Source organism: Vipera berus, assembly GCF_964194415.1.
Source record: "Vipera berus genome assembly, chromosome: 1".
NCBI lineage: Eukaryota > Metazoa > Chordata > Lepidosauria > Squamata > Viperidae > Vipera > Vipera berus.
The window spans coordinates 103,995,481-104,007,971 of NC_138202.1; the positions used below are offsets into that span (position 1 = coordinate 103,995,481).

At 35.5% G+C, this 12,491-nt stretch overlaps 1 protein-coding gene across 6 annotated transcripts in view; it reads right to left on the minus strand.

Annotated features, from left to right (window-relative positions):
- PLEKHA7 (pleckstrin homology domain containing A7) overlaps window positions 1-12,491 on the minus strand; it is a 141,846-nt gene that overhangs the window by 31,404 nt on the left and 97,951 nt on the right. For all 6 annotated transcript variants that reach the window (XR_014025094.1, XM_081317490.1, XM_081317491.1 and 3 more), the window contains exons 10-13: window positions 11,060-11,527; window positions 8,554-9,076; window positions 7,763-7,849; window positions 2,102-2,155 (exon numbers count right to left, since the gene is read on the minus strand). Coding sequence is in view for 5 of the 6 variants with exons in the window: in XM_081317490.1 (XP_081173616.1) it covers window positions 2,102-2,155; window positions 7,763-7,849; window positions 8,554-9,076; window positions 11,060-11,527 (1,132 nt within the window). In the remaining variant the exon portion in view is untranslated. The remainder of the gene's footprint in view (window positions 1-2,101; window positions 2,156-7,762; window positions 7,850-8,553; window positions 9,077-11,059; window positions 11,528-12,491) is intronic.

The following is a 12,491-nucleotide window of genomic DNA, read 5'->3' on the forward strand; positions in this document are numbered from 1 at the left end:
TTTTGGGGGGGGGGTGTTTTCCTGTATGAAAACCATACACTTGTATAATTTCAGAAATATTTATCAAGATAATGAAGTGTTGGAGCTTTAATGCAGCACCCAGCCAACTCTGGATTCTGTTGAAAAGCTAGAAAAGATCAGACCTGGTTGCCAAGAAAAATACATGGATGCTTCTCTGAAACACCTGAAACTAGAAGTTAACTTCTCAAGAGACACTTCCTAATTTCATCTTGGTAAAATCTGGAACAAAAATCTGTACAGACAGATTCCATTTAAAAGTTCACATGATGCAGAACCTTATTTTATCTAATATGACAGATAAAGGTGGCATTTAGTCTGAATGCAGTGGGACAGAAATTCCTTTAAGTTCACAACCTGAGAGCATGATTAAATTTGACCCTGAAATTGATCCCAATACAGTCTCTGGTTAACTAACACTTTTCATTAAAAAAAGTGTCATGTTATTTCCTCTTGGGGAAATATGATCTTTTAAATGTAACCTATACCTTGGCAACCTCCAGGATCGATTTATTGCAATGTACTCAAGTCAGGTTTTTATCTGAGACACATTCAAAAACTTCAAATGTGGTAGTAGATTCTTAATGGAATTTTGTTTTTTACTAAATATACCGTTCTAATGCTTAGAGTTTTATTACATTCCTGAATATTGTTGGGATAATAAAAGAACAGAGGTGAAACCCAAAATTTCCTAAAACCAATATAGACTTTCTTTTTCATATATGAAAGAAGGTTATTATGCTGAGATTCTATGACTGTTGATTTATTTTCTTATTATCTTTGCTAATAGCAGTTATTTGCTGCTTTACCATTCTGCATATCTTGCTATAATTAAGGTTTGTGTGATGTTTAGTTATCATTTATTCTCATGCCCGAGAACCCCATAATTCATATTTCTGAATTTCAGCAGCAAAACACAAAAATGTGATAGTACTTGGCAAATAAGTGCATCAAAGCTTTGCAGATTTTATTTTCCTTTAAATTAATACTAGAATTCCCTGGCACTTGGAAAAGGGAGGAAAAAAATAGAATTCTTGCTCCCAAAAATAACTTGTTAATTTCTAAACTAAGTGAAAAACAGCAGGTGTTCTTTTCTATGCTTCACTTAACATTATATACCGGTAAGTTCCACGATCACTTACTTGTCTCTATTCTAATAAACCAAACCCTGAAGTCAAGGCTTTGTTTTTGGCTTCCAACTATTGGCTTGCTTGGGAAAAGCAACATAAGGGTTCTGGTATTCAAGTAATGCTGAATAAACCACAGATGGAGCTCCCAGTATCTTGTTACACAACCACAAAAATGCTGTGATTATATAATTGCATCCTAATGCCAACATATATCTAAGTTGCAGCAATCACACTTTTTCTAATTTGTTTTCCTGCCCTAGAACTACTCACGGGGGGGGAGGGGGGATTCCTGGTTTGTTTAGACATTTTATTGCTAGAAGGAATCCAGCTATCAGTAGCTATGTTTAGACATGACTTTCATATGTCCAATCTAACATAAAGTAGCAGAGAGAAGTTGCTCCTTTTTCCCCACATTCTGGTAAATAAATAAAGATGCTTCTATATTTACAGCACAATTGTTTGAAGTGGGAGATCTACACTAGACTGTATGCCAACAATTTTAATTATAATTATTTTGCCCTCCTTAGGAAATTGCAAATTTAATTTGTAAAGAAAATTGCCATGGATTGGATTTAGACAACTGCAAGTGAGATGCTTTCTTTCTTTCTTTTGTAGCATTTCTATCTAAAATATTAGTTCAAATGGAGGGGGAACAACTGAAGAAAGGAGTGACAAAAAAAATCCACAGAAATCCATCCTTCTGGTAATAAGAGGAAGAACCTTCAAATTTTTCCATAGAGCTTCCTGGATCTTGCTGAAGAAACAGACTGACTTTTGTTTTCATTTTACCGTGTATAGTTTATTTATAATTTATTCTAACTATGCACAAAAGAAATCTAATGAGCAAGTGATTTATAAAGCAACAGTATAACATAAACCACTAGGGAAGTATATCTGGAAAAAATGAAAAAAATAACATTACTAGAGTGACATTTTATGTGGATATGTTTTACCTTCAGATCCAAATATTCAAGGTCTTTCTTCAGCTGGATGTAGGTATCATCAGCCTGCAAATAATAGGACATAACATTAGTAAAATATAATTTACTATATAATTAGACTCTGTTTATCAAGTATGTTAGAAGTTTCTGCAAAAAAACTTTATATTCGAGTGGTAAGTCTAGTGAGAAAAATATTGATGATCACTATAGGGCAGCAAAGAGTATTGATTTTTCTGTTTCTCTTTGCTGCTGTTTGTGATCTTGAGTTTTGCAGCTCAGATCTAATTGAACATAAATGAAAACTATCCAGCAAGGAAGAATAGTTTGTTCTTAGCTTTTCCAATTGATAGTTATGGTTGAATGAGAAGTGCACAAATCAATCAACAGAAGCAAACACTCAAAATATAAAGGCTTGTTAGCTACCAAATTGGTTTACATGCAGTGCTACATAAATCCATATATATGGAATTATTTTAAAAATAAAGTTACTTTTAGGTGTTAGGCTTAATGTTAGACTACTTAAATTCATCATGAGACACCATAGTCATCGTTTTAACCAAGTTCCTTATTTAAAGCATACATTTTCCTTCAGGTTAACTTTATAATATGAAACCAAAAGAATTGAGTGACTGAGCATATTAAAAATGGACAGTCCGGTCACTACTGCTATTGCTCATTAATATCCTGAAATGGAGCCACCCAGCAAACCAAGTAGCTATTCTGTTCTAGTTAGCTGCTAAGTAGAAACTAAGAGTAGGCTCAGTTGCTGAGAGGAAAAAACTTTTCCCACAGAAAAGCGAGTGAAAAGGCGGGAAGGAAAAGGAGGGAAGATGTCTGTCATAATAATGCCAACACAGGACCAAGAAAACGCCCAAATTTTATTCTGCATAGTTTCCAACCCAAAGTAGGAATGGTAACCATAGGAAAAATTTAGTGAGGCCACTTCCAAAATGAAACTGAAGAATTGTGCAGTTCTAAAAGTAATCATAAAAGATGACTGACATTTTCTGTATAGTTTATTTAGTCCAAACTTCAAACTGACATTCCGTGCTTTTCATAAATAGCAACTATGTGAAACTCTTGTGAGCACTTCTAATACAACACTACTATTAGTATTACCTTATGTTACAGAAAGAAATAACAAAAACTTAAAATACATTCTATGACAGGACAGAGTATAACAAACTGTACATATAACATCTGTAAATTTTTTAGCAAACTGTCTCAGTCGTCAGCATTATATTTACACATCTTTCAGTTGTGTCCTGATATAGGTGCTAATAAGAAATTCCTACATTATCAACTAATCAAACAATAGTCATCTCAGCGATCCTCCTTATCTCTAACCAATTGTACAAATTTTTGCCAAATTTCATAATTGTTTCAGTCTTATTTTTGATCTCTAGGGTTAACCTGTCCATTTCGGTGCAGGATAAAATTTTATCTATTATTTCTTCTTCAGTGGGTGTTTCCTTTCTTTTCCATTTTTGGGCATATGCCAATCTTGCTGCGGTTAAAATATGCACTAAGTAGAAAGATGCTTTGATGAGTTTATCATTAATAATCCCTAATAAGAAGGTTTCTGGTTTTAAATCAATTTTTTGTAGTAATATTTCTTCCAACCAATTTTTTATCTGCTACCAAAAATTTGGCGCTTTTGAACATTCCCACCACATATGATAGTAAGTCCCTGGAAGCCTTCTGCATTTCCAGCACATTGGTGAGATTTTTTTTATCTATTTTTGCTAACCTTGTAGGGGGAAGGTGCCATCTATAAAATTCTCTTTATAGGAGGTGGCTAGCGTTAACCTCCTATTTCTATCCCATAGTGATTGCCAATTATCTAGGTCAATACTGTAACCCAAATTTTTGCTCCAGGTTAACATTTTTTCTTTTACCTGTTCTTCTAACAAATCCTGTTCTAATAAATATTGATATATCTTTTTTATCATTTGGTCTTCTGTTCCTAGAAGAATTTTATCTAATTGTGTATGCTCTAATTTTATCCCTGGTTCTTTTTTATCTTTTCTGTATTGTGACTGTATTTGTAAGTATGCCCACCATTCCAACTCTATACCATCTTCTAATAGTCTTTTTCTTGTTTTCAAGTCTCCATTTTCGTCTAAGAGATCTTTATATGTAATTACACTTCCTAAATTTATGAATTTGGGGTGCATGAAAATCTCTAATATGGATAGCCAATTGGGGATTTCTATATAATTAATTTTTTTAATTTTTATCCACACGTCTAATAGTGCCTGTCTAATATGATGATTCTGGAAGTACTGATGAGCCTTATATTTTCCGTCCCACATTATAGCATGCCACCCAATTTGCATGTCATGACCTTCTAATGCTAGTAGTCTTCTGTTCCTTAAGTGTATCCAATCCTTTATCCATACCGCTATTGCTGCTTGATAATATTTTTCCCAATTTGGGAGGCCGAGCCCTCCTCTTTCCTTTGTATCCTGTAATAATTTTAACTTGATTCTCGGTTTTCTACCTTGCCAAATAAATTTGGATGTAATTCTATTTAAATTTTCAAAAAAATCCTTACCTAATTTAATTGGTACACATTGGAATAAAAAGCGTAATTTGGGAAGTATATTCATCTTGATCGTCGCTATTCTCCCCATAAAGGAGAGCTGCAAGTTTTTCCGTCTATCTAGGTCTGCTGTAATTTGGTCCATTAACTTGTCATAATTTTCTCTTTTGAGTGTAATACATCTTTCCGACAGTTGAACACTTCTCTGTGTTTAATTGCAATTGGTTTGTGATACAAAAGAATCACCAATATATTCATGAAAAAATATATATAAATATAAATATACTGCTCAAAAAAATAAAGGGAACACTTAAACAACACAATGTATTGTATTTAATAGTAGGATGTCTTATTTTCTGTTCCCTTTATTATATATATATATATATATATATATATATATATATATATATATATATATATATATATATATATATATATATATATATATATATATATATATATATATTTGAGCAATACAACCCTAACCCTAGCCCTAACCAGGTACCGCTAAAGATTGGTTTGCACAATTTTTTACTGAATTCAAATCCTTTGTGAAACACAAATAACGGGCTTCTCTTTTTTCCCTTCACTATCCAGTTATCTCTTTATTTGCCTTATCTCTGCTTAGTTTTGTTCCACCGTTTTTGCTTCCCTTCCCCTTTCCTGAACAGTTAATTCCCTTCTCCTATTCTATTGCCATCCTAATTTTCTCTTTCATCTGCAAGGGAAGAGAAGATTGTATGTATGCATGCATGTATACATATGTGTGCAAGAAACAATGGTTTTTACTTTTATATGCAGGTGTGGATCATTTAATTTTGCAAATATAATTTTCAAAGGTAAATGTAAACTTTACAATTTGCAAATGCATATTTTATAAATATAGATGTAATTATTATTTCAATTAATATGCATATATATTTATTTATTTGTAAAATTTATGTATTGTAATGCTTCTAGGAAAACTGGCCCATAGCAGTTTACAACAATCCAATAAATCATAATATATTTTTTTTAAAAAATATGTTGTATTACAAATATACAAATCGTACCTCTAAACATGACATGAGCCCCCAGTGTTAAATTCTGATTCCGCCAATTAACATGGATGTCTAAGAGTGTTATGCAACCCTGGGGATGTTTGCTGGCATGAGGGTGCTCTCATTGCCTTATTAACCTTTTAGCTTCATGATTTTTTTAACCTTGACTTTTATTCTTAACTTGCAAATTTTACCATTGCTTTTAATTTTGGTTTCATTTGTGCTTTTAGCTACACTTTTATATTGTTTATGTTGTTTGTAAACGTCTCAGAGTCATTAGATAAGACGGACTGTAAAGAAATTTGATAAATAAATAATAAATGTTGTTCCTACCCACTTTTTTGGAATGTGGCTTCTAATAGAATAGTTGTGGGTAAGACAATACCCAATATTATTACAAGAGAGCAAATCTGTATGAGCAAAAATGAACGATAACAGCAGAGTGTGTGTGTTTGTGTGTGTGTGTGTGTGTGTGTGAGAGAGAGAGAGAGAGAGAGAGACCCACTCATACATTGATAACGGGAATGGTAAACCTCTAAGATTAGCCTCAACTAGCATTGGCCATCCCAGGCTGACATAGTGAAGAAGCTGGATACCCTGCAGAGTTTTGTCTGGGTGCATAATATGCCTACAAGCAGTCCTCAATTTACAACCATCATTGGGGCCAGAATTTCTATTCGTAAACTAACCAGTTAAGTGAGTCATGCCCAATATTACAACCTTTTTTTTGTCACAGTCGTTAAATAAATCTGGCTTCCCCCATTTTGTCAGAAGCCAGCTGCAAAAGGCAATCACATGACCCCAAGACATTGCCACAGTTGTAAATACATGCAGGTTGCCAAGCGCTCAAATTTTGGTCATGTGATCATGGTGATGCTGTGACAGTCGTAAGTGCGACAATTGGGCATACGTCACTTTTTTCAGTGCTGTTGCAACTTTGAATGGTAGCTAAATGAATGGTTGCAAGTCAAGGACAACTTGTATTCTCACTTTTGGTGGGATTGTCCACAATTCAGATTTAGATTTTAGATTTAGATTTTATTAGATTTATATACCGCCCTTTCCCGAAGGACTCAGGGCGGTTTACAGGGCATTTTAAAATCATATCAATATAAAATACAAAGTTAAAAGAGAATTAAAAGGCCACCATCCTTTCAGATAAGTAAAATATGTGACTATCCTGGTGTATTTAGACCTTCCCTCATTGTTAAAATACTTAGCTGAGGGAGAGAGAGAGAAAAGCAGGTTTGATAAATGATGGTTTCCACTGTAAATTATCAGAACGGTTTACTTTTTTCAGTCAAAACAGATGAAACTGCAAAACAATAGCTTACTTTTTAAACAGGTTTTGTTTTAGAACAAAATGCAGCATTCACAAAAATAACACTGAAGCAAAATAATAGTCAAAATGCAGTTACTCATGTGCCACAGCCCCCATAGTATAAAAATGCTGGTAATTATTTGCACGCAGGAACAAAGCAAAATTATGAATGATCTAGGGACTTGAACAGACTTAAGAATGGGCAAGAAAGCACGGACTCAAGCATGGCACCGGTGAAGCACTTGCAGAGTCACAGAACATCATGTACAGCACAGATGAGCCAATTAGCAGCTGACCTGGTAAGTGGAATTAGTTGGCAAGTGCTGTAGTAATTGGGCGATTGTGTAATTTCGTATATGAGCCAAGTTAGCCTGATGTCTCCTTAATCGAATGAGAAGCAATGTTAGCTCTTCAGGCTGCAGGTATTTGGACACATCGTAAAGAGGAAATTAGCAAGTTTCAGGGAGAGCCACCAGAGTTAAAAATCTTTATTTCACATGCCAATAAAAATGTTTATCTGCTTGAAGGCTAAAAATGTATGTAACAACACACACAACAGGGCCAATCCCTCTATTGGAATTCTATTTACAGTTCTCCTTAAGGATTCAGTAGCAGTGAAAAAGGGCACCATTAATGACAGGAAGTTCAAATTACTTCATTCTATCAATATGACATGAAAAGCCAATAAAGATTCAGACACCCTTAGCGGTTCTATCAGAATCTACTACTACATAGACAAGGAAACATGTATAGCCAATATAGCTTACCGATTTCCCATGCAAACTTGGAGCACTTACAGTATGGGTCATATATCCCATTGTAGGCATGGAACGTCTATCTATGTGTAGAGAATTCTGTATAAATTGAAAAGCATTATTAATGAGACATTTCAAGTGGGAAAAGTATTTTTCTGTTCTTTTACACTATAGAGTTCCTAGCCACTGTGTCTGAACTGATTTACACAACTTTCTTCCTAAACAAGGAAATGTTAATTTGTTAATTAAATTACACAACATGCTATTTTACAAAATATGCACTTTTTCTTTCTTTGTATATGTCTTTCTACAAAATGGCATTGTCACTGTATTTTTTAATATCATATGTCTGTTTAAAGAACTATCGGTGGAAATGTTTTGCTTATAACAAATATTTTTGTTCTAACTGATTAAAGCCTAATTCAATGAGCTATATTTTCAAAAGTTTACTCACGGACAATTTATTGAAATCAATGAAATCAAATGCAACATTCTTATAATCGTGCAGTGTGCCCATCCTTCTGTCTCTCAAGAAGTGACAATATTCGGTTCTCATTCAGATAACTTTAGACTAATGAGCAATTAAAGCCCATATCCCATGAATCTTGTTTCTCTAAACCTATAATTAGCTACATGCTGAAAATCAGAGGACCTGACCTTGATAAGAAAGCGGCAGTAGATAACGTACAACTTTACGGTACCCAATTATCAGATAAACTGCACATTATCTAGCATGCTAATTTAATTTAAATTAACTGATTAGTAAACTAGAAAAAACAGGGGTTTTTTTCCTATTTACTCACTTTTACAGCGTGGTTTCGAATCTTCCTTGGTGAGCCAACGAAAGGAACGTCTATTGTTTGTCTCTCCTCAGGTGGTTTGACAGTAACCCTTTCTGCAGGAGTGTGTGGTCTTCGTGATATAAAAACTTTGGGGGGTCCTGGTGGAGGTATGTCGGATGGGGAAGGGGGAACTGAAACTGAACGTGGAACTTCTAATGAACTTCTTCCTTTACTACTATCTGTAAAGTCTGGAGAACTAATATAAACAGGTGCAGTTGGGCTCCCATGTTTAAACTGCTTTCTTTGTTGCCATTCATACAGCTGCCAAACGGTACCATCTTTGTTAGCTTTCCTCTCATCATGGGACATCTTCAGGTGACTTACTCGATCTTGAGCATATTTGTAGTCACTTGGCAAATCATGGTTTGAGGGAGGGGAGCTTCCAGAAGGTTGCCTAGTATTCTTTGGTAAAGTATGGTAATTTTCAGGAAAGGATACAGAATGGCTTGGTACTTGGCGAGTAAGAGTCTGGTCAGATGCAAGACTGCAAGAAAGTGACTTTGTTAGGGATTAAGCAAAAGACAACTCTTATTAAAAAGCCAAACATTTGCAAAATTGAAATTTAAAACAGATTTTGGTAGACAGATTTTTGCAAATTTTGGAATATAGATAACAATGGGTCAGAGTATAACAATATTATAGGAATTCCCTCCATTATTTAAAAATATATAATTATGTGTCACTATAATTTTGTATTCATTCACCAAGAACCCTTACCACTAGGTGGTGTAGTATACCACTCAAGAAAATATTTCATCAACTCGTTGAAAAAAAGAAATTTCAGAGCTTAATACACTGAATTTAAGTGTGGAGAAAGCTCTCTTACCTGTATATAATTATTTATTTACATTGATCTTATCCTGAGAAGCTATTGCTGGAATATGATGTTCATCAAAAATGAAGAAAGTAATTGAAGTTGCTGTCCAATTGTAAATATATATAATTTCATTACTTGGCTTCATATGAGTTATTGTTTATAGTTCAAGACAAAAAGTTAAAAAGTGTGGCAAGTCATAAATTTATATAGCCTAATCTTTTGCACAATTAATAGATGGTTAACCTTCTGTCATGTTTTTAGAGAAAAATCTTGAGTTTATGTCTCAAGAAGTCAAGGAAGGCCTTGTAAAACCTAATTACAGTAATTAAGAGTGGTAAGCAAGACCTCTTGACCAAAATGAAGTTACAGACGAGTACAAATAAGAATGAAAAAAAAATATTGACGGCCTCAATAAACACAAATCTATATTTTAGACCAGTTATGGTCTACACAAGCTATAAAATATACAAATCTAAAATGGATTGAAGAGGTACAAGATAACAAGGTTCAACTTGCTTTCTTTTTTCAGTAATTTCTCAATCTATGAGATCCTTGATGAACAGTTAGATAGGAGATTGGAAGCTTTCATAGTTCTGATTTTTAAACTGGACCATTAGACATTTCTTTCTCCCATCCAATTTTCTAGACTTCATAATATGAAAAATCACTTTCTCTATATGTGATGCCCAAGCTAGTTTTATAGGTATTTTCTACCACTACAACTTTCCTTTCCAAGATACGCTGAAAATCTTGCATCCCAAATCTCCCGTGTTTCCCCAAAAATAAGACTGGGTCTTTTTTTTTTGGCCTCCAAGAGGCGCCAGGTCTTATTTTGGGGGGATGTCTTACTTACCTCTGGCACCGATAGCCCTGCCCAGTAGGTCCACTTCGTCTGGGGCTGAAGGAGCAGCTTCATTCCAGCATGCATTTTGCAGTCAGGCCTTTCTGGAAGGCCTATGCAGCTGAGTACCGAGCTATGGATTGAATCCATAGCTTGGTTCTTGGCTGCACAGGCTTCCGGAAAGGCCTGTGACTGAGAAATGAAGGCCTGGATGCAGAGGAGGCTGCAGAAGAAGTGGGGCGGTAAGGAGAGGCCCGGCTGCAAGTTAAGTGGGTGTGGGGCGCGTGGGGCAGATCCACACCCCTACCCCCGCCCTAGCTTGATTTTTAAGTGTGCGCCTCACTCCCAAACTAGGGCTTATTTTTGGGATAGGGCTTATATTGGGCCCACCCACCCCCCAAAATCAAGCTAGGGCTTATTTTCAGGGTAGGCCTTACTTTCAGGGAAACACGGTATATAACACCACTCTGAATTATTCTTTTTAGAACAATTTGGTGGGGGAAAAAACAAATTAAATGTGTATGAATATATATGACACTCAGATAGATTGGAGTTACATTGATCTGCACATTCTAACTCCTAAATTCCAAGATTTTCTTTTTCAAGAACAAAAAAGCAAAGGTATACAGTATAACCTGAGGCTCTATGTAGACCCACAGAGCTCTTCCAAAGGTTGCTGCTGCTCCCATATAATTGTACTAGAAAGGGGAATTAGGCAATCAGGATTATTAACTGAAAGAGTCAGGAAAAGTACCAAACCTCTACTTTAAAACAATGAAATATAGAACAAACAGTCCTAGCTTACTAACCTTTTTGTGTCTCCTTTCTGGACTTTTACCCAATGTTCTATGTGAGTCATATTACTTTTCCTTTGTGTCTCCTTATTTTGTGTTGATCTGGGAATAAAGCCTCTTTTATAGACACTGATACCATTCTGCTCTACTGGACCTGCATTTAATGAACTTGGAGGCATTCCATTCTTCTCAAGAGTCTGAGTCGCTTGAGGCCGAGAGATACTTGAGGCAGGATTCAGTGTTCCACCAGGTTCTATTACATGTTTAGGTTTCTCCCATTTGGAACCCACAGCGTTCTTCCTTGCAGGGTAATGTTCATCATCTCTTACTTTTTTCATTTCTTCATGTTTGCCATAGGTGGACATTTCAGGTGATTTACTGTAGCCTCTTTTTGCATCAGCAGGTTCTAACTTTGCAACTTCTTTGTAGGCATCAATATGATTAGCTTGAGGGACAGCGTGCTCATCTGTTTTTCCAGTTCCTCTAAGGAAAAAAAAATCCACAGGCACACAAGTCAGCACAGTATTTTGAATCACTTCTGTTTGCTCAGATTTTATAATTCAACTGAGCAGTTTTTGTTTTACTGCAGAGACTGCAAATACTTTCTGATCCCAGGCCATTAAATTCCTCACCTTTAAACCCCTTTCAAAATCTCATGAAACTGACACTCTCATAATCGAAATAGGGTTATTAAAAATGTCTACAATTAGTTTCATTTTATATAATTTTAGAAGTCTCAATTTCCCCTGTAGCTTTATCAGTTTGAATGCCAATGGTTAAGAAGAATCAACGTGTGCAAGAGTAGCACAGTGCATTAGCATGATGTGCAAACCTAACATTTGGTGGCCAGAGGTGAGATCAGAGATGAGATATGCCCCCACTCTTTTGGCCTTCCACAAGGCCTTAATACCTGGCTCTGCTGGTTGGCTTGGGTCCCAATGGGGGGTGGTTCTTCACTTATATTCTTTAAGAACACTTCATATTTAAGTACTTTATTAAAAATTGTATATTTTAATTTACATATTTATTGTTCATTGTAGAGACTAAAGCAGCTTACCCAAACTGATTTAATTTAATTTAATTTAATAATTTGATTTCTATACCGCCCTTCTCCCGAAGGACTCAGGGCGGTGAACAGGGCAATACACAATAAAAATCGAATACAAAAATTAAAAAGCCATTAAACATCATGCCCATAAAATCAATACATATTAAAGTTAAAACTAGTTTTAAAAACCCAACCCCATCCCGTCAGACCAGGCCAGCTTGTTCGAAAAAGAATGTTTTGAGATCGCGCCGGAAGGAGCGAAGGTCGGGGGCCATCCGGAGCTCAACCGGTAAGCGGTTCCAAAGGTCTGGCGCGCCCACAGAGAACGCTCTCCCCCTGGGGGTCACCAATCGGCATTCTTTGATCGGCGGCACCCTGAGGAGGCCCTCTCTGTGGGAG